General features: G+C 41.9%; 2 protein-coding genes across 2 annotated transcripts in view; both read left to right on the top strand.

The window, feature by feature from the left end:
- Nucleotides 1-2815, top strand: part of CNTROB (centrobin, centriole duplication and spindle assembly protein) — a 29253-nt gene extending 26438 nt beyond the window's left edge. The window contains exons 13-19 of the mRNA XM_044672089.1: nucleotides 224-488; nucleotides 846-979; nucleotides 1218-1281; nucleotides 1446-1616; nucleotides 1796-1931; nucleotides 2356-2429; nucleotides 2678-2815. Coding sequence (XP_044528024.1) covers nucleotides 224-488; nucleotides 846-979; nucleotides 1218-1281; nucleotides 1446-1616; nucleotides 1796-1931; nucleotides 2356-2429; nucleotides 2678-2802 — 969 coding nt within the window. The 3' untranslated portion in view covers nucleotides 2803-2815. The remainder of the gene's footprint in view (nucleotides 1-223; nucleotides 489-845; nucleotides 980-1217; nucleotides 1282-1445; nucleotides 1617-1795; nucleotides 1932-2355; nucleotides 2430-2677) is intronic.
- A 13205-nt stretch (nucleotides 2816-16020) lies between these two features.
- The window catches only part of GUCY2D (guanylate cyclase 2D, retinal), a 25815-nt gene continuing 13953 nt past the window's right edge, over nucleotides 16021-27882 (top strand). Inside the window, exons 1-6 of the mRNA XM_044673919.1 lie at nucleotides 16021-16699; nucleotides 17545-17846; nucleotides 18874-19225; nucleotides 19531-19615; nucleotides 20048-20150; nucleotides 20718-20819. Coding sequence (XP_044529854.1) covers nucleotides 16021-16699; nucleotides 17545-17846; nucleotides 18874-19225; nucleotides 19531-19615; nucleotides 20048-20150; nucleotides 20718-20819 — 1623 coding nt within the window. The remainder of the gene's footprint in view (nucleotides 16700-17544; nucleotides 17847-18873; nucleotides 19226-19530; nucleotides 19616-20047; nucleotides 20151-20717; nucleotides 20820-27882) is intronic.

Below are 27882 nucleotides of genomic sequence, written 5' to 3'. Positions count from 1 at the left end.
CCCCCCCCCCCCCCTTTCCCTCCAAACTTTGTCAACCTGGACCAATTGTTGGTTGCTTTGAAGGCTAAGAAACCTTCTGTTTTAGAATGGTGTAGATTTCTACCCTGTAGAAAGTATGATCCTGGACTGTTTTCACATAACCTATCACATATATTGATTCTTCTCACTTGGCTATGTTCTTCTTTTCTCTTCTTTCTCTCCCCTTCTCCCCATTTCTCCATAGGTCCCCCCACCTGGTACTCCCAGTTCTTTGGCCTCTGGTCCTAGAGATCCAGAGAAAGAGAGGAGAGCTTGGAGTATGCCTCCTGCAGCAGTGGCCCTGAAGCCAGTATTGCAGCAGAACCGGGAGCCAAGGGAGGAGCTTCCTGGAAGTCTCACCCACCCTTGTACACCCTCACCTGATCTCAGCCTTCTGCTGGGCTCTAATTTCCAGAGTCAGCACAGCTTTGAGCCTTTGGAACCCAAAGCTGATCTTACTCCCCCCTCAGGTAATGAGGAATAATAGTCACTGGGGTTCCTTGTATTTATGTTCCTTCTTACCTTCTTACCTCCTGGAATTTGAATATTTAGGTTTCTAACCCTGGACGAGTCTCCCTTGTAACAATCCTCATCACAACTTCTCTTCCTGTCCTCTCTCCTGACCTCCCTTCCAGCCTCTAGACTTATTCATCTGGTCCCCTAATCATCTTGTATCTGTTCCCTACTAGGCCCCATGTGTCCTGCATTATAATCATCTGCCTTCTCTTCTAAACTTCTCAAGATTTTGCTGTTTTGCCTGTAGCTTTGATTTTCTTGCAGATGGCATTTGTGACCCCTGTCCCCCAATTCCATGTTTTTTTCCTCAGCAACCGTGAGCTTTCCTCCTGAGCACAGAGCAGAACGGCCTTTCCCTGAGGCTCTTGGGGCTAGGGGAGAAGGGTCCCTGGAACAAGGCTTAGCCCCTCCACAGCTGGAAGAGCTGAAGCACTATCTACACCAGGTATGGGGCTCCTTGGATCATCTCAGGGCTTTTACTCCCTTTTCAGGTCCCTTATTCCTCCTTATTTCTCTCTTTGCTGGTCCCTTCTGGGAGATCCATCCAGGCTTTAGGTTATTCAGCCCCATCTGATATATCCTTTCCCTTCTCCAGACTGTGCTCCTCCCATCAGCCAAGGAGCCCAACCCCTCATCTCTTCTACTTTTTTCTTCTACTCACCTCTGCCACTTTTTCTCCACAGTTCTTGGAACCAATGCCCCAGAGCTGTGTGAGTCCTACCATGGATCTGCTGCCCCCTAAACCTGGTAAGTCGAGCCCTAAGAAGGGTTTTGTAGAGCCCAGAAAGGATAGGATCTGGTTTTCCAAGGTAAACAAGGTGCTGAGCTAAGTCATAAGAATTTCCTGCTGGAGAATGGGACCTTTCATGGCTTTTCCTTTCCTAATCAGGAAAGTTTTAACCCATGTCCAGGTCCCTTGATGGTCCCACCCTGGGAGGAAGCCCCTCCACTACCACGGCCCCCACCTCCTGTCCACAAAACCAAAGTGCCACTGGCTAAGGCATCCTGTCTTTTCCGGGTACCTGAGCCCCCTCCAACTTCTCCACAAAGCTATAGCCATGGAGGTTGCTCCCCAGAGAGAGGTGAGTAAAGCAGGAGGTAAGGGGCTGTTGAGTGTGAGCAGATTGATGTTGGGGGGGAGATAGAGACCTTCCGGATTTCAGAGAGAGATGTGATGGAAGCAATGAGAAAGTTTAGTGATCAAAGGGAGGAGGAAGGACAAGGTACAGGAGTTACTGGAATGATGATCATGTTTTCTAAGGTGGGGAGGGGAGACCAATATCCCCCCGGCAGCTGACAGAACTATCCAGGCTGCTTCGACAGTACCAGGGCCGAGGCAATGGGATCTCATCGACTGAGGATCTTCTGCTTTACCTAAGAGGGTCAGAGAATAGCCGGTAAAAGCACTGGTTGGGGGAAGGAGAGGTGAGAAATGAGGGCTTTGCCATCTTGCCTCTTGAGTGGTTCAGTCCATTTAAGGTAGAAAAGCAGGCCTATAAGATTTCCCCACTGCCCTGCCTGCATTTCCTTTTGCTCTGTGTCTTTCTTTCTTTTCACTTTTCCCTGAAATCTCCCCCACTCTTTAGCCCCCACAGCCCCAACCCCACCCCTGCCCCATTTAACACTGTGTTGTCCTGACTCCGTAGTTCCCATCATTTTACTCCTCTGTCCTTTCCTTCCCATCCTCCCCTTACCCCTTTGATAAAGGGGCATCACTAACTGTTCTGAGCTGGTCGGTAGGCACCCCTCCCTGGGCTGAGGCAGTATTGAATGTCCCTCTGCATTGCTTCTTCATTTGTGGGACAGAAACTTGTGTGACAGAGTTGAAAATCGAGGAGATGGTATCCCCAGAAGGAATACAGAGGCACGCTTGGGCGAGGTTCTACGGAAAGAGGTGAGAGAAGAGTGGGCCATCAGGACCTTGAGAGGGCATCTCTTGGCCCCAGGCATCCTAACTCCACCTTCTTGCTTGGCTGCTGCAGCTGGCTTCCCTTGTGCCAACTGCCTGTGGGCATCTGGGCCCTTTCTTTTTGATGATGGCTCTTCCTTTTCCCATGTCTCCATTGCCTTGTAGTTGGTTTGGGAGATCAAAGGGGTGAAAAATGTCTAAAATTGACATTTGCCTTTCTAATTCAATCACTGCTTCCTTCTCAGGCCTCATCCCGTCGCTCTACTAGTACTCATAAGGCTGAGAAACCAGTGGGCAGGAAGAAAAGTGGCCATTCTGCACCAGGCAGTGGTAGGAGTCGAGGTGGAATCTGGAGATAGCCCTTCTACTCCCAACCCCTTACCATTTTTTAAAAAAGATTTTTTTTTATTAAATTAAATCTGGTTGTTTACATATGAATTTTTGGGGAATTTGGGAAATGGGTAGATTAAGTATACTCTGTGAAAAGGAATATAAGAACAGTCTCTGTCACTGTTAGGTTGGGACCCTGTTCAGATTTGTTGTTGCAACAAAATGAGTCATGCAGGTCATTCAGTAGTTAACAAAAGGAGGTTTACTTAGTCACAGCATCGAAGGGATCTTCAACGAGGATACTTCAGCTTGGTTAGCCACATCTTCCTTTCTTTGCCTTGCTTTACCTCATCTCTAGCTGGAAAGGAGTCTGGTTGGTAGGGCAGGATGTGGTGATTTCTCCAGGTCTGGGAACTTTCTCCATGAGTGAAGGGGTCCTGTCTTCTTCGGATTGGCCCTTAGGTGATCAGGAAGCTACTTAATATGGTCTGAGGCTACTGGGAAGCTGCACACAGGGGAGATGCAGTTGTTTTTTTAAACCCTTAACCTTCAGACTTAGAATCAATACTATATTGATTCCAAGGCAGAAGAGCCTTAAGGGTTAGGCAATAGGATTGAGTGACTTACTCAGGGTCACACAGGTAGGAAGTGTCTGAGGCCACACTTGAACCCAGGACCTCCTGTGTCTAGGCCTGGCTCTCAGTCCACTGAGGCACCCAGCTGCCCCCTGGGAGATGCAGTTTTAAGTCTCAGCCCACTGGGCCAGTTTGGGCCTTGGGACAACTTTAGAGCCTATAGGTTTTAAGAGTATTAGAGGAGCTTCAGGCTTATTTAGTGTTCAGAGAGGACTCAAAGCATTTTGTATGCAATCTGAATATAATGCAAGAGAGAGTTTTCTCCTTCAGGAGGAAACAGTTGCTTCTGATAAAAAAAAATCTTAAATATTCACTGTAGTATCTATAAGTGTTGGGGCAACTAGGACCTTCGCACTGGGTTGACAGAATTAAAACTGTGTTAATGGCATTTGCATTTATGCAGCTCAGAATGGAGCTGAGCACCTAGATGGCTGGCAGCCTAAAAGTATCTAGACTGTAGGACTTGGAATAAGGAATACCTGGTTTTAATTCCCACTCTGATCCTTATTCTCTGGCCATGGGAAAACCAATCACTTAATCTCTCTGATCCTGAGTCCTCAGGACAAGGGAAATAATAGTGATGGTACCTCTCTGGGTGGTTGTGAGATTTGGTACCGTCAGGTACTTTATAAATGCTAAGTGTGTGTCTGGCTTTACTTCTCAGCTGAGCTCCACAGTCCCTGGGTCTCCCTTGTTTCCCCAGATGCCTTGAGTGCCAAAGTTGCCACAGTTACACCTCTGTTTCTACAGTTATGGCTCTAATTGATATTTATATGGCACTTTTGAGTTTTTAAAATGTGCTATTTATCTAGATAGCAAAGTAGATAGTTGTTGGACCTGGAGTCAGGAAAACTCCTAAATTCAAATCCAGCCTCGGGTAACCCTGATTAAGTCACTTCATCTCATTTGCCTCAATTTCTTCATCTGTAAAAGAGCTGGAGAAGGAAATGATAAACTATTCCAGTATCTTTGACAAGAAAACCCCAAATAGGATCACAAAGAGTTGGATGCAACTGAAAAGTGACTGACAATGCATATTATGCACAGATCTTCCTGGTGGTTAATCTCCAAGCTCATGACTTAAAGCTACAAGGAAAGGAAAAGACAAAAGGTGAAGGGAAGGGGTCCAGAAACTTTAACAAGCACTACTTAAGCAAAACTTAGTTCCAGGCATTGCTTAGACATAAGAGGAGACAAAAAAAATGTTTGTATAAAACTGGTTTCCCATAAACCTAAACTTGTCAGAGGGCCAGGTTGGCTCTCATTATTTCAGTGCTTTAAGGTCCTGTACTCTAGGAGTCTCCAGCTGAAGTTGTGGCAGGAAAATAAAACTGTCTCTGGGTTCAGATGTCTTTCCTATCTCAACTGGGATTCCTTTCGGTTTGAAGCAAAGTTGCACACAAGGTTTCCTTCACTGGAAATGCCATTTTAATGACATACACATGTATACAGAGAGAGAGCATAAGCATTGCCTTGTCAGGACCTAGAGGGCATCCATAGTTGTTAAATTACTGTAAGAGAAGTGTTTTTTCTCAGTGTATGAATTCCCCACCAACATACACCTTATCCAAGGCTGAAAATTTAACAATAAGCTATAAGTTGCTTTTTTGAAAATCTGAAACTTTTTAAATTAAAATTTTTTTCAGATTATATGTCAATACAATTTTGAATATTCATTTAATGACATTTTGTGATTCATATTCTCTCCCTCCAACTCTTCCCCTTCCCCAAGAAGTCAGGTAATATGATATAGGTTACACATGTGCTATCATAAAATACATAATTCCATGTTCTTCTTGTGAAAAAAAGATACATATCACACTAGAGAAAAATTCATGGAGGAAATAAAGTGAAGAATGGCACACTTCAATCTGCATTTCAGACTTCAGCATTTCCTTCTATAGCAGTAGATAGCCTTTTTCATCATGAGTCCATTGGAGTTGTATGTCCCGGATCCTTGTGTTGTTTTTATTAAAGTCATTCACAGACAATCATCATACAATCAATACACAGAAAATCAGTTATTGCTCTTACCATGTTCAACATTCTCCTGGTTCTGCTCACTTTGCATCAGTTCAGGTAAGTTTTTACAGGTTTTTTTTTTGTGTGTGTGATCATGTTGTTCATTTCTTATAGCACAATATAGTATTCCATTGCAATCATATACCACAACTTGTACAGTCATTCCCCAATTGATGGACTTCCTTTCAATTTCCAGTTCTTTGCTATCATTTTTAAGTGTCTTTCCAAAATCAGCGAGCTTACCTTGTGTTCCAACATTTCATTACTTTCTCCATTAGTTGTTGGAAAGTGATATGCCCATAGGGTACCTTGGAGTATATACTGAAATTGGTTAAAAAAACAAACAAACAAAAAAACCTGGAACAATGTGAAAGTGGTTTCCTCCATGTTTTCCTCTGATGTAAGAATCTTGAGTATCTGATGCATAAATCTAGAAGACAGTAATCTCTTCTAACTCTAGTGCCCACCAAAACTTGGGTCTATTGGACACCAGTTGATCCATGCTTCTCATGATTGTTTTCCTGGGGATCTCCAATTTGTGTCTTAGTATTTCTAGCATAAGAGATTTGACCTTGGTCTTACCAATAGGGGAAATGTTACTTTCATTTTCATTTTATAGCTCTCTGTGAGAATGCTATCTTTGCTTAGGAGGCCTCTTCCTTTTTTAAAGCAACCCCTCAAAGGATAACCGTAGATTAATATCTGGGTACTGCCTCCTACCATCAGTACATCAAGAATATCTGAATGTGTTCATATATGGCCTTAGATGCTTCCTAGCTGTGGCAAGTCACTTAAACCCCAACTGCCTAACAATGCTCTTCTGCCTTAGAACTAATACTTAGCATTGATTGTAAGATAGAAGTAAGGGTTTAAAATATATATTTGAATGATTAATTGGCTAATTACTTCCTGAATGATCTCTCCTGACTTTATAATTATCCCTTTCGAATCACTGGTTAGGCATATGACACCCCTGAGATCTGTAAAATCTGCACAAAATTTTTGACCTTCCCTTTGTACTAGTGAAGGTCTGAATTTTTTCTTTCATGGGTTGATTACAGTACCTTCTTGTAAATTTTGGGTTAAATATGCATTCCTGAGTTTCTAATTTTTTCTGTGATGTCTTTTGGCCTTCACAAAACTTCCCCAAAATTCCCTTTACTGTGGGTTGGCATAAATTAAATGTTCTGCCCCATCCAGTGCTGCTAAGTGCCTCCAGCAGGTTTATCAAAGTCTTCAAAATGATTTGCTTTACCTTAGTGTCTGGCACTAGTGGTATGATGAGAGTAAAAGAAATATTCCTTCCTTAATCTAAATATCAAAGGAATCTAGAGAACTTCCCATTTGATGGGGAGTGAGTAGGGTTGCCAAAAAAAAAAAAGATTTTGAAGTTGACCCAAAGTCACCCTTTTGTACACACTCCATGACTATGAACCTGCCACTGAAAATATATTGATTGGGAGGGAATAGTTGGGCTGCTCAGTAGGTTGAGAGCCAGGCCTAGAGTTGGGCAGTCTTGGATTAAAATCTGGCCTCAGATACTTCCTAGCTGTGTGATCCTGAGCAAGCCACTTAACTCCCATTGCCTATTCTTCTGCCTTGTAACCAATATATAGCACTGATTCTAAGACCAGGTAAGTTGTTTATTAGAAAAAAGGAAATTTATTGATTCGCCCACAGGTTTGTTGACTAGATAAAATCCTAAAAAAAAAAAAAAATGTCTGTTGAAGAAGAGGAACCCATTCTTGTTCTCCTCTCCCCACCAACCCCATCTCCAGTAGATGGCAGCAACAGCTTAGTCCAGAAGCAGTCAACATCAGCTTTAGGGACAGAGGAATGGCAGTTGCTGAAGGAGACAAAAAGGGAGAGCAACATTGAGGTCAGTGTCTGAGACCTAAGAATTCCAAGAGATTTTTTCATCAGGGTTGTTGCCTTAGGAATAGGAGTTCTCTAGGGAGTAATTCACCTTCCTATAGTTTGTGTCAATTCAGTGCAGTGAGAGAGATTGTACCCCCTTTGAATAATGAGGATATTTTCTCTATTTTACTTACTTTGTTACTCAATCCTAATTCAACACAATTTTTAGTTGCTTTTCTGGTAGAAGAGAATCTCAGCATTGGGGCTTGAGCCATAGTTGTATAACAGGGGATTGGCCAATAAGCCCAGACTGCTTGGCTAATGGGATTCTCACATGGACTTTGGGTGCTGGACTTTGGAGGAAGTTGTTCTGTACTTTGGACTTTGGAACAGTGTTTACTAGCCTTCCCAACATAGTCAGAATGAGGGTGTTTTCAAGGGACACTAGTCATACAGAACCTTCTTTTGGTTTCAACCCGTCTTTTCTGGCAATATACCAGTAAGAGAAGAAATATAATGCTGGGGAGAAGATTTGCCCCAGTAAAATGGAGGTATGAGTACAGTTTGAAACAATGGCCATGAAGGTGACAGACACTGTTCAGTACTTAGAGATTGGCTAGACGACAAAGATGCCAAGGTCATCCACTGTATCCTTAACCATCACCAGTTATCTTGACTTTTGCCCTGCCACAGGATTTTGATGACTCTGGAAAAGAGAGGCTGACAATTTTGTGCAACTCTCACTTAAATCCAATTCACTTGAGAATAACCTATGATTCTTTTTGCAAAATGAAGGATGAACAACAGTAGTGATGCATGTCAACTAAGTCCCAAGTATATGTCGGAAACATAGTACATCACCATCTTCACACAAGCTGCCCTACTTAATAAATACTTGATTGGGTGCAGCATGGTAGTGGCTCAGTGGATAGTGCCTGGCCTGGATTTGGGAAGACCTGGGTCCAAACTTGCCTCAGACACTTCATAGTTGTGTTCGTGATCCCGGGCAAGTCACTTAACCCCAATTGCCTAGCCATTGGAGATCTTCTGCCTTGGATCCAATAAAAGATCTATATAACATTCTAAGAAGTAAGTCTTTAACTTTGCCCTAAGAAGATATGGGCTTAAAAATCTTTAAAATGTATTAAGCACCTTCTATGTATGTGCCAGGCATTGGGCTAGGCACTGGGGATGCAAGATAGGAAGGAAATTGTCCTTGCCCTCAGAAGAGACAGTAAGGAGATGTGTGTGTGTGTGTGTGTGTGTGTGTGTGTGTGTGTGTGTGTGTGTGATCAAGTTTATGTGTTGTTTCTGTCAATTAAAATGGGAACTCCTTGGGAGCAGGGACTGTCTCAATTTTTCTGTTTGTACACTCAGCATTTAGCATAGTGCCAAGACCCAAAGTGAGCACTTAAGTGATGTTTCATTCATCTTACAGTGTAATCATATTCTGTTCCATTTATATAACAGTTGGTTAAGCTCAATGAAGCTCCCTTGCCTGTATCACTTATTGTCATTTATCAAACTCTGAGCATCCCTGGAATTCCTTGTGGCTGCTTCATAACCAGACTGTTAGGAAATGATGTCAATAGGTTGATCTCTTGGTCCCTGAGCCAACCAAGTCAGTGGAATGTCTTGATTCCCTTTAAGGAAAAATTAGCCTAACCTGCAAGGTCAGGAAATAATCCTTGTAATTGATGTTACTTGGTTATCCATTATATTGATTTTAAAAAAGTAAATGATAATGAAGTGCTAATCACTTCTGATGATAGTGGGAGGAACACACTGGATGGAGGCTTGAGTCAATAGCATTAGAAAATCCCACTATTCCTCAGGGATCTCCCTAGTACTCTGCAGGGGAAATGCAGCCAGTTATACTGTAGAGATGTAACTTGCTGAAGCACATATGACTTGAGAGTGGAAGTCCCATGACCACATGGACTGACAACATGATCACCAGAAATATTTTGGACTCGAGCTCTTACTCGGAGCTCTTTCCTCTGTGCCGTAAGGCCTTTAACACTCAGACCTTAAAGATCACACACGGTCTTTTTCCTGGTTGATCTGAAATATAAAGGAATCCCTGATCGGATGCAATTAAAAAACACTCATAACTTCTTAGTATCAATTTTAAGACAGAAGAATGGCAAGGACTGACTGGATGATGGAGGTTAAGTGATTTGCCCAGTCACACAGCAAGGCTGATGTAATTTTCTTAGGGCCATGAACACAGCTAGGAAGAACTATAACTCTGAAGGTACCCAGAGACACTATTAATGTCTCTAAATGACTAACAGGATGCTTAGGGGAGAATACATTCTGGGAGAGATGATTAGCTGATGATTAGTTAATTTCCTCTTTTGAATCTTAGTTTCCTCATCTGTTTGGGCAGCTTAGTAGGCAGAGCACAGACCTAAAGTCAAGAAAACTCATCTTGAGTTCAAACCTGACCTTGCTGTGTGACCCTGGACAAATTATTTCATCCTGTTTGCCTCAGTTTCCTCATATGTTAAATGAGCTGGAGAAGGAAATGCCAAACCACTCCAGTATCTTTGCCAAGAAAACCCCAGATGGGATCACAAAGAATTGAGCACAACTGAAATGACTAAATAACAAAATTCCTCATCTGTCAAAGAAGTTGGATTAAATGATTTCTAAGATCACATCTAGTTCTAAATCCTATGAATATTCAATTTTCGAACAGGTTTGAATCTTCTTTCCCTATAAATTGTTTTTTAAACCCTTACTTCCTTTCTTAGAATCAATAAGGTGTACTGGTTTCAAGACAGAAGAGCAATATAAGACCTAGGCAATGTGGGTTAAATGATTTGCCCAGAGTCACACAACTAGGAAGTATTTGAAGTCAGATTTGAACCCAGTCTCTAGGGTTAACTCTCAATCCACTGAGCCACCTAGCTTCTCCCATCTTTCCCTATTAATTAAAAAAGGTTCCTTAAAAAATATTAGAGCCTAAGTGAAATCAATGCCACGATATAGGGCTCCCAGTTCTGAGAGTTCCCTCAAGGTTTTCTGAGTGAAAGCTTAAATCATGAGATGTGGGACACCCTTTAACATTAGCCTGGTTCTTTTCAAGGCATATGTTGACAGAAGGGTGACATTTCATTTGTATTTTCTACAGTAATAGCTGTATGCATAGTCAATGAATTGACTAGTATTTATTAAATACCTGGCAATTAGGTGATGCTGTGGATAGAGTGCTGGGCTTGCAGTCAGTGAGACTCATCATCTTGAATTCAAATCTGGCTTTAGATACTTACTAGCTATGAGCCTGGGCAAGTCATTTAACCCTATTTGCCTCAGTTTCCTCATCTGTAAAATGAGCTGGAAAAGGAAATAGCACACCACTCTAGTATCTTTAGCCAAGAAAACCCCATATAGTGTCATGAAGTATTGGACAGGACTGAAAAATGACTGAAAAATCTATCAGACACTATGCTAGGCATTTGGAGTATAAATACAGAAGACAAGAAGTTCTTGCACTCAATGAGATTGTATTCAATTGGGAAAACGATACGTACATATATTTTATTTGTCGTTCATTTGTTTTCAGTCATGTACAACTCTTTGTGACCCCATTGGGTCTTTTTCTTTTTTAAAAAAACTTTAATTAATTAATTAATGATATTTCTCCATGGTTACATGATTCATGTTCTTTCCCTCCTTCCTTTCCCCCTCCTATAGCCAACAAGCAATTTCACTGGATATTACATGTATCATTGATCAAGACCTGTTTCCATTTTATTAATGTTTGCAATAGAGTGATCGTTTAGAGTGGTGATGGCAAACTTATGACACGCTTGTCAACACCGACACGAGTAGCCATTTTTGATGGCACTCGGCCACACGCGGCCGCATACAGAGAAGTATGAGGCCACATGCCAAGGATGAAACATTTGCTGTGGTATAGTGTAGATACTCTGTGCACTATAAATGACAATTCTACCTATATTAATTTACCTATTTTGGTTTATTAAATAGTTATTATATATTACAATTATACATTTTTGTTATTTTTTAACTATAAATATCGTGAAATTATGGTTTTTTTCTTGAAGTGACACACCACCTGAGTTATGCTCAGTTTTTTGGCGAATTTTGACACACCAAACTCAAAAGGTTGCCCATCACTGGTTTATAGTCTACATTCCCAATGTTAAATGGTCCTGGGTGGCTCAGTCCATGGGCTTTTATGGAAGTGGTACCAACTGTCTTTTGCCCTTGGCTCATGCCCCCGGGTGAATTCCAAATTCTGTAACTGACAATCCTGTCACTCAAGCTGTTCTCCATCTTGTCCAGAAGTTCATTGCTACACCAGTCATGTCCCCATTGACACATATGATCAAGCAAATTTTTTTTTCTGTTTCTACTTCCATTGGGGGTTTTCTTGGTAAAGATATTGGAGCGATTGTCCATTTCTTTCTCCAACTTATCAAGACAAACAGGCTTAAAGAAACTAATATACACACATAGATATCAAATATAGACAAACTGGTGGGGAGGCACTACCAGATTGGAGGGAAGGGAATCAAAAACATTTCCCATCTAGAAGAGGAGCAATTGAATTTATCTTTCAAGGAACCTAGAGTATCTAAGAGGCAGAGCTGAAGACAGAGTGCATTCCCAGAATGGGGAGCACATTCCAGGCCTGAGCAAAAACTTAAAGATGGGAAATAGAATGTTTCATGTGAGACTCAGTCTGACTGAATCGAAGACATCTAATAATGTTGGAAAAGCAAGTTGGAACCAGGTAGCATAGGGCTAGGCAGAGGATTTAGTTTTGGATCCTTGGGTACCCAGAGACAGTATTAGTGTCTTTAAATTACTAGCAGAGAATGCTTGGGAAGAATACATTCTAGGAGAGATGGTCAGTTGATGATTATTCATTCCTTCTTTTGAGCCTTAGTTTTCTTATCTATTTGGGCTGCTAGATGGCATAGAGGATAGAACACTGGCCTGAAGTCAGGATAACTTATTTTCCCGAGTTCAAATCTAGCCTCAGATATTTCTCCGTTGTGTGACCCTAGACAAATCACTTCAGTCTGCTTCCGTTTCCTCATCTATCAAATGCACTGGAGAAGGATATAGCAAACAATTCGAGTGGTCTTTGCCAAGAAAACTCCAGATGGGATCACAAGGAGTTGGACATGACTGAAATTAAGAGGGAGCTGCTAGAGCCTTTTTTTTTCTTTTTTTGGTCAGAAATGTGATATACCTATGATATAAAAATCAGATTGGTAACTGTGGTGGATAGTTGGAGAGAATAGACTTGAGGCAGAAATATCAATTAGAGGTCAATTGCAACAATCCAGGTAAGAGACCTGAATTAGGATGGTGTCCAGGTGAGTGGACAGAAGGGGACAAATGGGAAATGTCATAGAGGTAGAATGGGCAAGTAAAGGATTTGATATGTGGGGTGAGGGAAAGTGAGGAGTCTCACTCAGAGATTGTGGATCCAGAAATGGAAGAGAGGCGGATTTGCATGGAAAGGCAATAAGTTCTGTTTGGGATATATTAACTTTGAGATAACTACAGGACATCTAGTGAGAAATGTTCAGTGGGTGGTCAGTTTCTTATTCAGAATTGGAACTCAGGCTTGATGTGGATGTATAAGCACTGGAAGTAATTCACAGTGAATGATGATTGAATTCATATGAGGAGCTCACAGAGAGAGGGTATTGGGGCAGAATAGAAAAAGTTCCTGGCGGCTAACCCACAGTTGAGAGCAGGTCTTGGATGATGATTCAACAAAGGGAGAATGGGAAAAAGCTATTGGACAGGTAGGAGAAAGCCAGGAGGAAATGATGTCATGGAAAAACCAGAGAATAGTATTCAAGCAGTGTCAAATGTTTGCAGAGAGGACGAAAAAGAGAAGTGAGGAAGACCATGTGACCTGGCAATTAAGAGATCATTGATAACTTTGGAAAGAAAAGTTTCAGTTAAGTAAGAAGATAGGAAGATAGATTATAAGGGGTTAGGAAGTGAGAGCAAATGGAGTGAAAGCAATAAACATTAAGTATACACAGATTTTTTTTTTTAGGAGTTTGGCTTGGGAGATGATATGTTCAACTGAAGATTTCTTAAGTATGGGAGACACTGTGGTAGCTAGGTGGCCCAGTGAATAGAGAGCTAAGCCTAGAGTCATGGGTTCAAATTTGACCTCAAGACACTTCCTAGCTATGTGACCCTGGCAAGTCACTTAACCCCTATTGCCTAACTCTTATCTCTTCTGCCTTGGAACTAATACTTAGTATTGATTCTAAGATGAAATATAAGGGTTGTTGTTGGTTTTTTTTTTAAAGGAAAGAATGAATGGAAGACAATTCTGAATGCATACTGAAACAAACTATATTTTACTTGCTACTTTTTTTGTTTTTGTTTGAGATCTCTTCCACAAAAATGACTAATATGGAAAGATGTTTTGCACATGTGAAATCTATATCAGATTGCTTCCCATTTCAGGGAGGAGGGAAGGGTGGGAGGGAGTGATGGAGGGAGGGCGAGAAGGAAGGAAGGAATTTGGAACTTAAAACTTAAAGAAAGAATGACATAATTTTTATGTGTGTGTGTGTGAGAAAGAGAGAGGGAGAGGGAGGGAGAGGGAGAGAGAGAGAGAGAGAGAGAGAGAGAGAGAGAAATTGTAATTGGAGAAAAATAAAATATTAAAAAAGAATGGAAGGGGCAGCTGGGTAGCTCAGTGGATTGAGAGTCAGGCCTAGAGACGGGAGGTCCTAGGTTCAAATTTGGCCTCAGACACTTCCCAGCTGTGTGACCCTGGGTAAGTCACTTGACCCCCATTGCCTACCCTTACCAATCTTCCACCAAGGAACTAATACACAGAAGGTAAGGGTTTAAAAAAAAAAAAGAATGGGAGACATCTGCATATTAAAGAAGGGACCATGTATGGTAAAGTAAATTATTTTAATACAAAAAACTTACATGCAGTTATGAAGAATGAAACAAACAGAACCAAGTGAACATTAAATACAGAATCAGAAACATTATTTGAATAATAATTGAGTATCCACCTCCAGAGAACTAATAAATAGAAACATACATGACATAATTTTTATGTGTGTGTGTGTGTGAGAGAGGGAGAGGGAGAGGGAGAGAGAGGGAGAGGGAGAGAGAGAGAGAGAGAGAGAGAGAGAGAGAGAGAGAGAGAGAGAAATGATGCCTGCTTTAGTGTGGGGAGAGGAAGAAAAAACTTTAATGTAACAAATAAATAAATTTTAAAAGGAATCACTAGATAGAGAGAGCGTAGCAGTTCCAGAGAGAATGGGAATGCTACTTGGTGCTTTCTTTCAGAGGAGACAGAAAGAGATGGGATTGCCTGACAAAGGGTTATAAGGTATAGAATGTGAGAGATGAGTGAGGCATCTCTTTTCTCAATATGTGAGAAATTCCTCTGCTAAAAGGGAGAGGAAAAGAGAGAGTGAGGGAAACTTGAGGAGAGAACACAAGGGCAAGGGATTCAAGAGAAAAAACAATGTGAATTGAACCCAGGAATTAGGATCAAAGCAAGAAGAGGATTCAAGGGAGTGGAAATCAAGAACTAGAAAAGATCAAGAATAAGTGAAGAAATGAGCAAACTCTAGTGGGTCCGTACTATTTTTTACCTATGATAACCTAATTTGTTAATAGTGTATAACCCTATTATCTTCCCAGCTAACAGTTAAGTCTTTACTGTGATCCCTAGGAAGTCACCCTATCTGCAATGAGTTGCTTTTGGGATGACTTAGCATGGAGAGGTAGGAGGCCCAGGAGTGGCAGCCTTCCTGAGCCAGCCAAGCCTTGCTTGGGTGGTGGCTGCCAAATCAAGGACCTTACAGTTATCTGGCTGTTTCACTGTTTCAGCTTCCAGTTAATCTCTTGTCCCTTCTCCCTCTGAGGGCCCCACAGCTACTAATCAGTTTATGAGTGTAGATGTGGGAGATTATGGAGATAGCACCCAGGAGCTCTGTGCAATCTGTGTCCTTTCTTCCCCAACTGGGGGGGGGGGCAGTTGATGGAGGAGAAAGGCAAAGACCTGAAGAGGAACTCGAGGCTGTAATCTCCACCCTTAAGCCCCCAGGAAAGGGCTGAGTCTTTGGGAGCCACTGGTGAGTGGGAGAAATTCCATAGAATCGGGAAGAAGTTAGAGGAGGGCTAAGATCAGATTCTAGTCTGGGGTAAACATTTTTTTTTTAATTTTAGATTATAGGGAAAAGTAGCTATTGTTGTATAGGAATTGGCTTCCAAGAGGGGAAAAGGAAAAGAAGGAAAAGTGATGCTGAGTGTAGTAGCTGTAGGAGTGGATGGATGTGTGGATAGGGGAGATGTTGCCAGACGTTATCTCTTCTCACCTTGTTCCTCAATCTTGTCTTAAGATTCCTTGCTGGATATATTATTGTGTGTATATGTGTGTAGGAAGAAGGTAATGATCGTGAACTTCTATAAGGGGCTAGCAAAGGACTAACCTGGCCTTGAAATATCAAGGGTTTAAGGAGAGCAAGGAGATGAGAGAGTTGTGTATCAGTGGTAGGGAATGGTCTGAGTGGAACAAGGAACCAAAGTGAATCCCTATGATGATTTTGTTCCCTCTTTCCTCTCTCCCATTGCATAACCCTTTTCCTTTGACCTTTATTTCTCTGCCTGTCTCCCAAGTTGTCCCAGTATGGCTTCCTCTCCATCTTCTCCCTTGTCTCTTTGACCCTATTATCCTTTTGTCCCATCATGCTGGTTCCTCCCATCAATGGTCTCTTTCATCACCCGCCATGGTGCTTTCTTCCTCTCCCTCTTCCGCTTTTCTTTTTATTTCTCCTCCTCCTCCCTGTACCAGTCCTCCCCACCACCTTCACCATAGGTGTACTGGGACCCTGGTCCTGTGACCCTATCTTTTCCCGGGCTCGTCCAGACTTGGCTGCTCGACTGGCTGCTACCCGCCTGAACCATGACCAAGCCCTGGAAGGTGGCCCTTGGTTTGAGGTCATCCTGCTCCCAGAGCCATGCCACACCTCAGGCTCCCTGGGAGCCCTGTCCCCTTCACTAGCCCGTGTCTCTGGCCTTGTGGGTCCTGTGAACCCAGCTGCATGCCACCCTGCTGAACTGCTGGCCCAAGAAGCTGGGGTCCCTCTGGTGCCCTGGGGCTGTGCCCAGGGGAAAGCTCGAACCACAGCCCCTGCCCTTCCCTTAGCCCCAGATGCCCTCTATGCCCTCTTGCGGGCATTCCACTGGGCCAAGGTGGCCCTCATCACTGCTCCACAGGACCTGTGGGTGGAGGCTGGACAGGCTCTTGCTGGGGGGCTCCGAAGCCGGGGTCTGCCTGTAGCCACGGTAACCTCCTTGGAGACTACAGACCTGGAAAGTGCCAAGAATGCCCTAAAAAGAGTCAGAGATGGGCCCAAGGTCAAAGGTATGGATAGAACTGCAATTAAGAATTCTTTCTTTTTTAAACCCTTACCTTTTGTCTTAGATCTGTACTGTGTATGGTTCCAAGGCAGAAGAACAGAAAGAGCTATGCAGTTGGGGTTAAGTGACTTGCCCAGGGTGACACAGCTAGAAAGTATCTGAGGCCAAATTTGGGGAAAAATTTTTTTTAACCTTACAATACACTATTTCAACATAGAAGAGCAGTGCTGACTCCAAGACGGAAGGTAAGGGTTAAAAAAAAAAAAAAGATAGAAGAGCAGTAAGGGGCTAGACAATGGAGTTTAAGTGACTTGCCAAAGTCACACAGCTAGGAAGTATCTGAAGCTAGATTTGAACCCAGGACTTCTTGATCTAGGCCTGGCTCTTAATCTACTAAGCCACCTAGGTACACCTACAACCAAAAATTCTTGTAAGAGGGGACAATCCTTGCAGTTTATACAGCTGTACAGTAGTTTGAACAGTTATTATCTCACTGGCAAACAAAGATGACCTGTCCCCTAGGGCAATGCTTCCTGAACTCCCAATTCCTAAGAAGAAGAGAGGTAGAGTTAGGTGGTAGAAAGCAAAGGCAAGCAAACCCTCGCAGATAAGTCATAGCCACAAGGCCCTGGGAGTGATAGCCTGGATATGGGTGAGCTGGAGCCAAGAACAGTCTGATCTTTGCCATGGGGGACCAATGAAGAACCTTGAAGCACTGGAATGGGGGGGCCTCCCCTGGTGATGACTCTAAGTGTGACTATCTAGGAGAGGAAGGGAGTAGAGAAGATGAATTTAAGTCAGAGGCTCCTGAGTCAGATATGACTCTCCATGCCTGACCTGCTTCCACAGTGCTGATCATGGTGATGCATTCGGTTCTGCTGGGTGGGGAAGAGCAGCGGCTGCTGTTGGAGGCTGCTGAGGAACTGGGCCTAGTAGAAGGCACAATGGTGTTCCTTCCCTTTGACACTCTGCACTATGCCCTGCCTCCTGGCCCTGAGGCTCTAAGGCCCATCACCAATAGTTCCAGACTCCGAAAAGCTCATGATGCTGTACTTACTCTGACCCGTTACTGCCCTAAGAGGAGCGTGTCAGCAAGCTTACGCCAGGCCCAGGAGTACCGGGAGCTACCCCTGGACCTTAAACCCCAGCAGGTGAGGAGAGACAGGAGGACTAAGAGGCTATAGACAAGGTGGGGAGGGGGCCCTAGTCAGGGAAAGAGGTCCTAGGACAATGGGGAGGTTAGTGAGGCAATAGGTCTCAGGTTAGTGAGGCAATAGAGATGATGGACTTCTGGTGGGCAAGTCTCTCTCTTCCATCTCTGACTTAGTCAAAGGCATATTTATAAAATTTTGGGATAAGACAAAGTTTAAAAGTTGTCTTTCTTAAAATATGGCAGCCAGACTTGAACACAATACTCTAAGTGTGGGTAAATTAAAGTAGAATGAATTCAGATCATTACCTCCCTCATCCGGAGCATTAGGTCTGATTATAAGAATATGTAACACTTTGGGATAACAGCACTGGAAACTAAGAGGACCATGATGGGCTGGAACAACAGGCCATAGCTAACAAGATGGAAAGTAGTAGGGAGAAAATGTAATATTCATTAATAAACAAAATAATAATTTTTGTTTAAAAACAAAATAACTGCATAAATACAAGGGGGTAGGGGTGGGGATAACTGGTGACCAACTCATATGAAAAGAACCTGGAGGTTTTAGTGGATGCAGAGCTTAAAATGACTTTATGTGGTTAGCAAAAAAAATATGAAGATAATTGACTAAATATGGGGCAGCATAGCTTTTATAAAGAAGGAGGTCATAATCCTGCTATGTCCCACTTTGTTCACACCCTATCCAGTGTTTTAGGAAGGACACTGATGAAGTAGTGGGCATGCAAAGAAGGTCATTAGGATAGCGAGGGACATAAATATCTTACAATATTCAAAGGATTACATGTCAATGAGGAATTAGGCTTGTTCCTTTGGATCTCAGAGAAAAGAACTAGGAATATTAAGTAGACACCATAGGTATCCTAATGATTAGAGTTGTCTAAAAGGAACATGGGTTACCTTGAGTTCCCCATCATTGGAGGTCTTCCAGTAGAATGTGAAAGGCTGCTTAGTAGGAATGATGCAAGGACTTAGACTAGATGCTTTCTGATTTTGTCATTTTTCAGGTATCACCACTCTTTGGCACAATCTATGATGCTATCTACCTGCTGGCTGGAGCTGTGGCAGGAGCACAAGTAGCTGGGGGTGGTGGATGGGTCTCTGGGGCAGCAGTGGCCCGACACATCCCAAACACTCTGGTCTCTGGCTTCTGTGGGAACCTGGGAGGAACAAAGGAGCCTCCTTTTGTGCTACTGGATACAGATGGAATGGGGGACCAGTTACTTCCCACTTATACATTGGACCCAGCCCAGGGTGTCCTTCACTATGCCGGTAACCCCATCCACTTTCCTCATGGTGGCCGGGGGCCTGGTCCTGACCCGCCTTGTTGGTTTGACCCTAACGTGATCTGCAGTGGAGGTGAGGTTCTTTTCCATTCTCCATCCCTAAAACTACATATATTCTGTGTAATTCTTCCTAGGATTCTCTAGTTTTTCTAGAAACCTATTGGGAACCCCTGATTTCCTGTGAGGATAACCCCTTATGACCATCCTAAAAATTCTCTCCTGGGTCTCTCAGACTAGTAGTCCTCCCTTGGCTCTGCTACTTGAGTTTCCCTCTTCCTTTTGGCTATCATGTTTCTAAATTCTTTTCTCTTCCTCAATCCCCCTCCCTCAATAAATTTTACCATCCTGAACTCCTCTCCATTTTCCTCTTGCTTTCAGGAATAGAGCCTCGTTTCATCCTTCTTGTCATCCTCATTATTGCTGGTGGGGGGCTAGTGGTTGCCACACTGGCCTATTATGTTAGGTAAGCTGAGGGTTAGGGAGAAGAAGGAACTGGATGGAAAAGGAGAATAAAACTAAAAAAAGGAGTAGGGAGGGAGGGAGTGGTTCTAGAAATGGATGTTGGGAGTTGATAGATAAGTCAACTGTCCTCTTTGTGTCTGGCTCCCTGAACCATGCATTTAGATGGTTCCTTTCATACCTGATACAGAAAAACAAAGAAATTGTTCATCAGCACCAAGGAGAGTGGGTGGGTGGTGTTTTTGTCAGTTCCAAACAATTCGTGTGGACTTACTTAGTAGGAGAGGTGCTAGTTAGCCACTGTCATCCTCTATTACCATAGGGATAAAGCTACCCCATTTCCTATTCTGTATCTTGGGTGGCTCTCTCTACCTCCCCATTACTTTCTCCCTAAATTTCCCTTTCCAAAATGACTTTTCTGCATCTGGGCTCCCAGGCGCCAGCTCCTCCATGCCCAAATGCTCTCTGGACCCAACAAGATGATACTGACTTTTGAGGACATCACCTTCCTTCCTCGGCAGGGGAGCTGCTCCCGAAAGGTATAGAAGTCTAGGTTTATGCAGAGAGGGGTGATGTGGGTGGCATCTCATCCCAAGAGATTGGGAAAAGCATTGGGAGACTCTGAAGGATTTGAGGGGTATCATTTTTGGAGTTCAGTTGCCATACCCTCATTCACCTGGTTCCCTGTCTCAGTCCACTATTGCCCTATAGGAGGTAGCATGGGATAAATGGTCAGTTCTGGATTAGGAGTCAGGAGAACTGGGTTCCTGTGTGGCTGCTGCTACTGAATTACTGTGGCTTTATAAGAAATATATCCCTTAATCACTCTGGACTTCAGCTTTCTTCTCTGTAAAATGGCAATAACAATATTATTGTCTGAGAACTAATAATCTCAAGGCAATAAAAAAATAATGGGGAAAAGGATGTGAAAGTACTTTATCCTATAAATAACACAAGGAAAAGGTGATTATTATCTAACTTTCCTCCTTCCCTAATCCTTAATCTTCAACCCCAACCTGATTTCAATCACAGCACATGGTTGGCTGTAATGTCCCCCTTACTCCCTAACCCCCTCTAATACTTCCTCTGACTCTCCCCCTCCCCAGGTAACAGAGGGGAGCCGGTCGAGCCTGGCAGCCCACAGTGCATCTGACATGCGTAGCATCCCTAGCCAGCCCCCAGACAATTCCAACATTGGCATGTATGAGGTGAGTACCCTGCCAGGATCCTCCCTCACAGAGCTAATCTTTCCTCTAACTATAGATGTCTGTTCAAAAATAATGTCAGCTGAACAGTGGAGAGAGGAAGCAATGGGTGAAAACTCTACTGTGTCTAACTGTCCAAGAAATTATGGTTTCAAACTCCAATAGAAATGGGAGCCTCTAGCATACATACATAATATATGTGTGTGTGTGTGTGTGTATATATATATATATAAACAAGATACATAAGTTTCCCTGTGGGCCACATATTGACTTCATATTAAACTCTGAAGTTATTTATGTTTTATTGTATATATATATATATACATATATATTTAATAAAAATACTTGCCTTCTGTCTTAGAATTGATACTGTGTATTGGTTCCAAGGCAGAAAAGCAGTAAGGATTAGGCAATGGGAGTTAAATGACTTGCCCAAGGTTACACAGCTAGGAAGTGTCTGAGGTTAAATTTGAATCTGGGACTTCCTGTCTCTGGGCCTGATTCTCTATCCACTGACCCACCTGGCTGCTCCCTATATTTTTATTTTGAGAACCATTTCCAAATTACATACATTGCTATTTACTGTGTTCAATATTCTCTTGGATCTGTTCAGTTCATTTTGCATCAGTTCATATAAGTATTTCTGAAACCATTCTGCTCATTATTTCTTATAATATAGTCATACTTAATCACAATCACAATGTTTAGCCATTCCCCAATTGATGGGCATACCCCCAATTTCAAATTCTTTGCCACCACAAAAAGAGTTGCTATAACATTTTTGTACATAAAAGTCCTTTTCCTTTTCCTTTGATTTCTTTGGGATATTGCCTTTATGATCAATCATGACCCACTAAAACTCAACTCATCCAACCAATTCCATGTCAATCTAATTGCATTCTCTTCTAATCATATTTCTCTATCTTCTCCATAAGAATAATGTGAGATATTTTATCAAAAGCTTTACTAAAATATAGATAAACCAGCTCTGCATCTCTCTGCTTATCTACCAGCTTAGTAATCCTGTCCATAAAAAGAAATTAGGTTAGTCTGACATTTCTTGTTTCTTGATGAAGCAATGCTGGCTTTTTGTAATCAAGATGGTTCACCAGCTAAGTTGGTTCATCTCCTTAATTATCAGTTATACCATTTTCACCGTGATTCACCACTTCATCACCATTGATGATTCACCAATCAAGCTGGTTTGTCTCTTTAATAATCCATTATAGAATTTTCCTGGTAACTAAAATAAGACTCATGGACCTATAGTTTGTAGACACTGTTCTTTTCTCTTTTCTTGAAAAAATAAGGGCAATGCTTATCAGTCTCCAATCATGTGGTACCTCTCCCATTTTCCATGATCTTTTAGATATCAATGGCTGTGGCTCAACAGTCACATCTGCAAATCTCTTAGTACTTGAGGAGGTAATTTATTTGTGTCACTTGACTTTCTTCTGATGAGGATGGGTGATTAGAACTTTCTTATCAACTCTCTATTTTGCTTTTGAAACTTTAAAGTACCACTTAAATGTTAGCTTTTATTATTAGTCATTTTTGTTCTCTCATCTGTAGTACAAATATCATTCTCTTTGTTAGGGGAAAAAACAGAAGCAAAATAACAGTAGAACAGTTCTACCTTCTCCCTGTTGTCAGATACATCTTCCCCAAAGATTTTTTTTTCATTGATTCTCCCTTTTCTCCCAGGATAAAAAACAAAAACAACAATGAAAAAACAACCAAACAATCCTTTTTTGTGGTTTCTTTTTAGATTCTCTATACTCTCCTGAGTTTTAACATATCTGACACATATATGACATTAGGAATGTATCTCATTCATATATTTAAAGACACGGATGGCAATCCCTTTCTTATTTTTTTTAACCCTTACTTTCAGTCTTAGAATTAATACTAAGTATCATTCCCAAGATAGAAAAATGGTAAGGGCTAGGCAAAGGAGATTAAGTGACTTGCTTAGGGTCACACAACTAGGAAGTATCTGAGGCCACATTTGAACCCAGGACTTCCCATCTTCAGACTTAGCTCTCTAACCACTGAGTCACCTAAAGGCCCCCCTAGCAGCTTCTTTCTTTCCTCTCTCCCTAAATCCCACAACTTCAGGACTAGTTGGAAAGGATCAGTCCATGTCCTGTTACTACCACAGAGTCTTCTCCTGTTCCCCATTTCAGAGACTCCAGGAACAAAGAGGGAGAGAAGCTGAAAATTACAGAAAGATCATGCAACCCTTATTCTCCCTCCTTCATCCTTCCCTTGGTCTTCCCCCATTCCAAATCCTTCCTCTCTAAGACCCTGGGGAAATCAGAGTAGCTTTTCCTAAGGAAAAGGCTGGGTTTCTGTCTAAGAAACTGTCTCTTGACCTGTACTTACATTTCCACCATTATAGATCTTTCCTATCTCTCTCTCTTTCTAGTCGGTTCATCTCATTCACTAATACATATTCTTTAGCTCTTTTTCATTCCGTAGCCACCGATCATCCTCCCAGCTCAATTAAGTTCCCTCCCTCCCACCCCTCAGCCCACTCCTACAATTCTCTTTTATAATGCAGAGATACCTCTGTTCACAAGAGAATGCAGAGCTCTGTAGGGCCTTAGCAGGGATCTAATAGGACCATATTAAACTGGCTTGTTTAATCAAGTTCTTGGGAGCTTGGGAGCTGATTGAAACATTTTCAACAGAAGAATTTATACCTCAGAAATCAGCAAATGACATGAAATCAAAGCTTGATTTATTATTTCATGAATAGTCTAAGAGTTAATAAATAAACTTAAAAGCAAAAGTGCATATATAAACACACACACACTTCCACAGCCTATTAAACATTTCGAAGGGAATCCCTGTATAAACAAACATTGCTTCCACTCAGCTGGAAGGCAGGAGAAGACTCTAGGGATGAAGTCATCACCTTACAGGAGGCCTGCTGGCTAGAGGCTAATTATTTGCAAATTACTTTATATCCATTATCTCATTTAAGCCTCACATTACCCCTAGGCCTTAGAAATAATTTAGTCCAAAAATCTCACTTTCTCTTTGCAGATGATATGATGGACTACTTAAAAAATCCTAGAGAATCAACTAAAAAGCTAGTAGAAATAAACAACAACTTTAGCAAAGTTGCAGGATACAAAATAAATGCACATAAATCATCAGCATTTCTATATATTTCCAATACATCACAGCAGCAAGAGTTAGAAAGAGAAACACCAATTAAAATCATCCTAGACAATATAAAATACTTAGGAATCTATCTACCAAAACAAACACAGGGATTATACGAATACAACTACAAAACACTTTCCAAACAAAACTAGATCTAAACGATTGGAAAAACATTGATTGCTCATGGGTAGGACTAGCTAACATAATAAAAATGACCATTCTACCCAAATTAATTTACTTATTTAGTGCCATACCTATCAAACTACCAAGAAACTTTTTTACAGAATTAGAAAAAAACCATAACATTTGGAAGAACAAACATCTTACTTTATTGAGGAGAAACTTGAAGCCCCCAAACATATATATGTGTGTGTGTACAACATATATAAAAATAAATTTTAAAAATTTAAATTAAATATATGTATATTTTAAATTTTTATTTATTATTTAAATTTATCATTTATTCATCATTCAAATTTATCACTTATTAATTATTCAAATATATTATTTAATTAAAGGTTTTAGGCAATAAATAAATAATAAATAAAATATAAATCCTTACCTTCCATCTTAGAATCAATTTTGAGTATTGATTCCAGCGCAGAAGAGGGATAAGGGCTAGGCAACTGGGGTTAAGTGACTTGCCTAGGGTCACACAGCTAGGAAGTGTCTAAGGCCAAATTTTAACCCAAGACCTCCTGTCTCTGGGCCTAGCTGCCTCTCCCCACCTTCCCCAGCACTAAAGCTTTTAATAATATGTTTTGGGGAGGGGCAGTGGATAGAGCCAAGCCTAGAGATGAGAAGTCTTGAGTTCAAATATGACTTCAGATACTTCCTACCTGTGTGACCCCAGACAAGTCACTTAACCCCCATTACCTAGTCCTTACTGTTCTTGGTTCTAAAAGATAAGGTAACAGTTAAAAAAAAAAAAAAAAGACAAAAGCTTCTGGGGTAGAAGTTACATAGGAGATGTGGAGATCTATTTTAGGATATCATAAAAGTCTGAAGGGAAAAAAAGCAGTCATTTTCAACAATCCAAGGATACAAGGCAGGAGAGGGGGCCAAGAAATAAGCTGGCTTTCCTTCTCAACAACCAGTGTAACATTTGCTTCTGGTCTCTCTCTGGTTGGATCAAAATCTTGCTGCTTCTCTAGGCTTTGCTTCTATTGTACTTGCTTTTGGTGGCAGGAGGACCAGTGAGTTGTCTTTAGCTCCCAGGGAGGATTGGCAGGATAAGGTAGGACCATCTTTTCTCCTCCAAAATGCTATATGATTTCTCTCCAAAACGAAGCTCCATCAAGCATCCATCGAACAAAATCAAAGCCATAAATTGGGGAAATTCTGGGTAATATCTGACCACCACCATGCCTGCCGGTATTCCTGCAAACCAGGTTTCCATGGCAATGTCTCTGCAGGAGGGTCCATCTCCCACAGGGAATTTGGACTGCATAAAGAATGTAAGCATTGTAAAGGACCTCAGAGGCTAATTGGGATGTCTGGATTTTGTAGGAATTTTAGTTCTACCAATTACTAGCTATCTGACACTCTAGTAATCACTTCTCTACTCTGGGATTTGGTTTTTCCATTTGTAAAATGAGGAGGCAGAACTACATGGTGTCTAAGGTTTCTTCCAGCTATAAATCTATTATCTTCCCTAATCTATCTCTTCCCTAATCTGAGGAAGGAGCTTGGTTGTGATTTGCTACACAATTGGCATGCATAGCTTATTAAATCAATATGCTAGGGCAGTTGGGTGGCTCAGTGGATTGAGAGCCAGGCCTAGAGATGGGAGTTCCTGGGTTCAAATCTGGCCTCAGACACTTCCTGGCTGTGTGATCCTGGGCAAATCACTTAACCCCCATTGCCTAGCCCTTACCACTCTTCTGCCTTAGAACCAATACAGCCAGGAAGCACCTGAGGCCGTAATTGAACCCAGGACTTCCTATCTCTCAATCCATGAATCACCTACCTGCCTTCCCTGATTTCTAATTGGATACACAGTATTTGTTATGCCCAGTTCAGATCCCCATAGCAAGGATGAGTCCACGCCCACAATGTAATAAGCAATAGGAACTTTAATGCTAACTCAGAGTTAGGGTCCAGGACACTAGAACTAACCTGGACCCCGTTGGGAGGGAAGCACAGGTTTTTATACAGGTAGTAGAGTATATACACAACATTATGGGAGCCTAGTTACATTATAAGGAACCTCCTGTTGTTAGTAAGTGTGGGTTTCTCGAAGAAGTCCTAACCGGAGAGTCCCTCCCTCGTGTTTGTTTGTGGTTGCTTGGTTCCTACTTTCTGACTTTGGGGTCCTACATTCCCCATTTTTTATTTTGGACCTTTGAGAAATCATTCTCAAGGACTGGTTTCCTGTTCTGGGGTGTGAATGGTTTGGTATTGTCGCAGGACCAGGAGTTGGGCAGTATTAATGTGATCCTTCACAAAAGCCACCAGCCGGTTAATCATGAAGGGGCCTATAGTCAGGAGGAGGAATAGGAGGAGAAGGGGGCCTAGAATTGTGGAAATAAGCATAGTCAGCCATGGAGAACCATGGAAGAGGCTTCCTATCCAGGCCTAGCAAAACTGGGATGAGAATGGGCACTCGGCGGACTGTGAGCACAGCGAAGGGGAGAGGCACGAAGGTGGAGACAAGCTTTATCAGGCACATTGCAGGGAGTCAGCCCTGCCGAGACAAGCATATAATGAACTTCAACATTAATTCCCAATTTGTGCCACCAACTAGCCCCTATATGAGCCTGCAGGATCCCTCTAGCCCATTCCCAGGAGGCTTCATTGTCCCACCTGCCTATAGTTTGCTTGAAAAATGTTTACACTAGGGTGATACAATGTCCTATGCTTGGTTCCTACTTTCTGACTTTGGGGTCCTACATATTGATTCTAAGATGGAAGATAAGGGTTTTTTTAAAAAAAATCAATAGGCTCAGAAGATCAAATCTTTGTTTCCTCAGTCATTTCTTCTTTCACTCATTACAAATAATATTAATGATAAATAAATAATAAATCTATTAATTTCTGAGCCAGAAAAGCATTTGGAAGCCAATCCTTCCTAAAGGGAGGGGTCCTAAATTTTACTCAGTTAGAAAAAGGACAAGTCTGGAGGAAGGGGCTGTGATGGCCAGACCAATGTTTGTTCTAAACTAGTTCCAGGTCCTAGAAGAAGGGAAACAATTCCTCTGCTTCTGGAATTCCCAGGAATAGGCTTCTAGAATTTAACTAGGCCAGTCTTAATGATCCTCTCTGAAGGAGTAGAAGATAAGTCTATCAGAAACAATTTTTATTAATTTCACATTTTTCTAAATCCCAGGCATTTCTAGTTTAGAGAGAAAGGTCCAAACTGATGTAGGTCCCTCTCCTTTCCACCTTCCCACCATATGTTTGTACATGCCTCTTTATCCCAATAGGGATTTGAAGTAACATTTATAGTAATCTTTAAATAAGGAAAATGTTGCAATATATTAAAATACAGTTTGAGGTTAACATTCTATTCCAGCAAATAGAATAATATTCCCTTGAAGAGTTATTCAAGACCTTCCTTGAGTGAACCCTCAAGGCTAGAAAGGTTCTCTTTCCTGGTGACCTCATACAGAATCCTTTCTGAATGAGAAAGAAGATACTTCTTTTAGGTAGGTAGGTAGCAGGCAAATCAGTCACTCCAGGGGATGAGGAAAGCAATGAATTTAACAAGACACTGTTCAAGGTTTGTTTTTTTAACCTTAATCCATCTCCCTAAAGAAAAGTCTTCTGGTTCTCAGGTTTCTTCCTTCCTTCCTTCCTTCCTTCCTTCCTTCCTTCCTTCCTTCCTTTCTTCCTTCCTCCCTCCCTTCCTCCCTCCCTCTCTTCTTCCTTCCTTCTTCCCTTCCTTCCTCCC

This window comes from Gracilinanus agilis, chromosome 4 (assembly GCF_016433145.1).
Source record: "Gracilinanus agilis isolate LMUSP501 chromosome 4, AgileGrace, whole genome shotgun sequence".
In the NCBI taxonomy this organism is placed as follows: domain Eukaryota; kingdom Metazoa; phylum Chordata; class Mammalia; order Didelphimorphia; family Didelphidae; genus Gracilinanus; species Gracilinanus agilis.
This window is presented reverse-complemented; position numbering and strand designations above follow the sequence as displayed.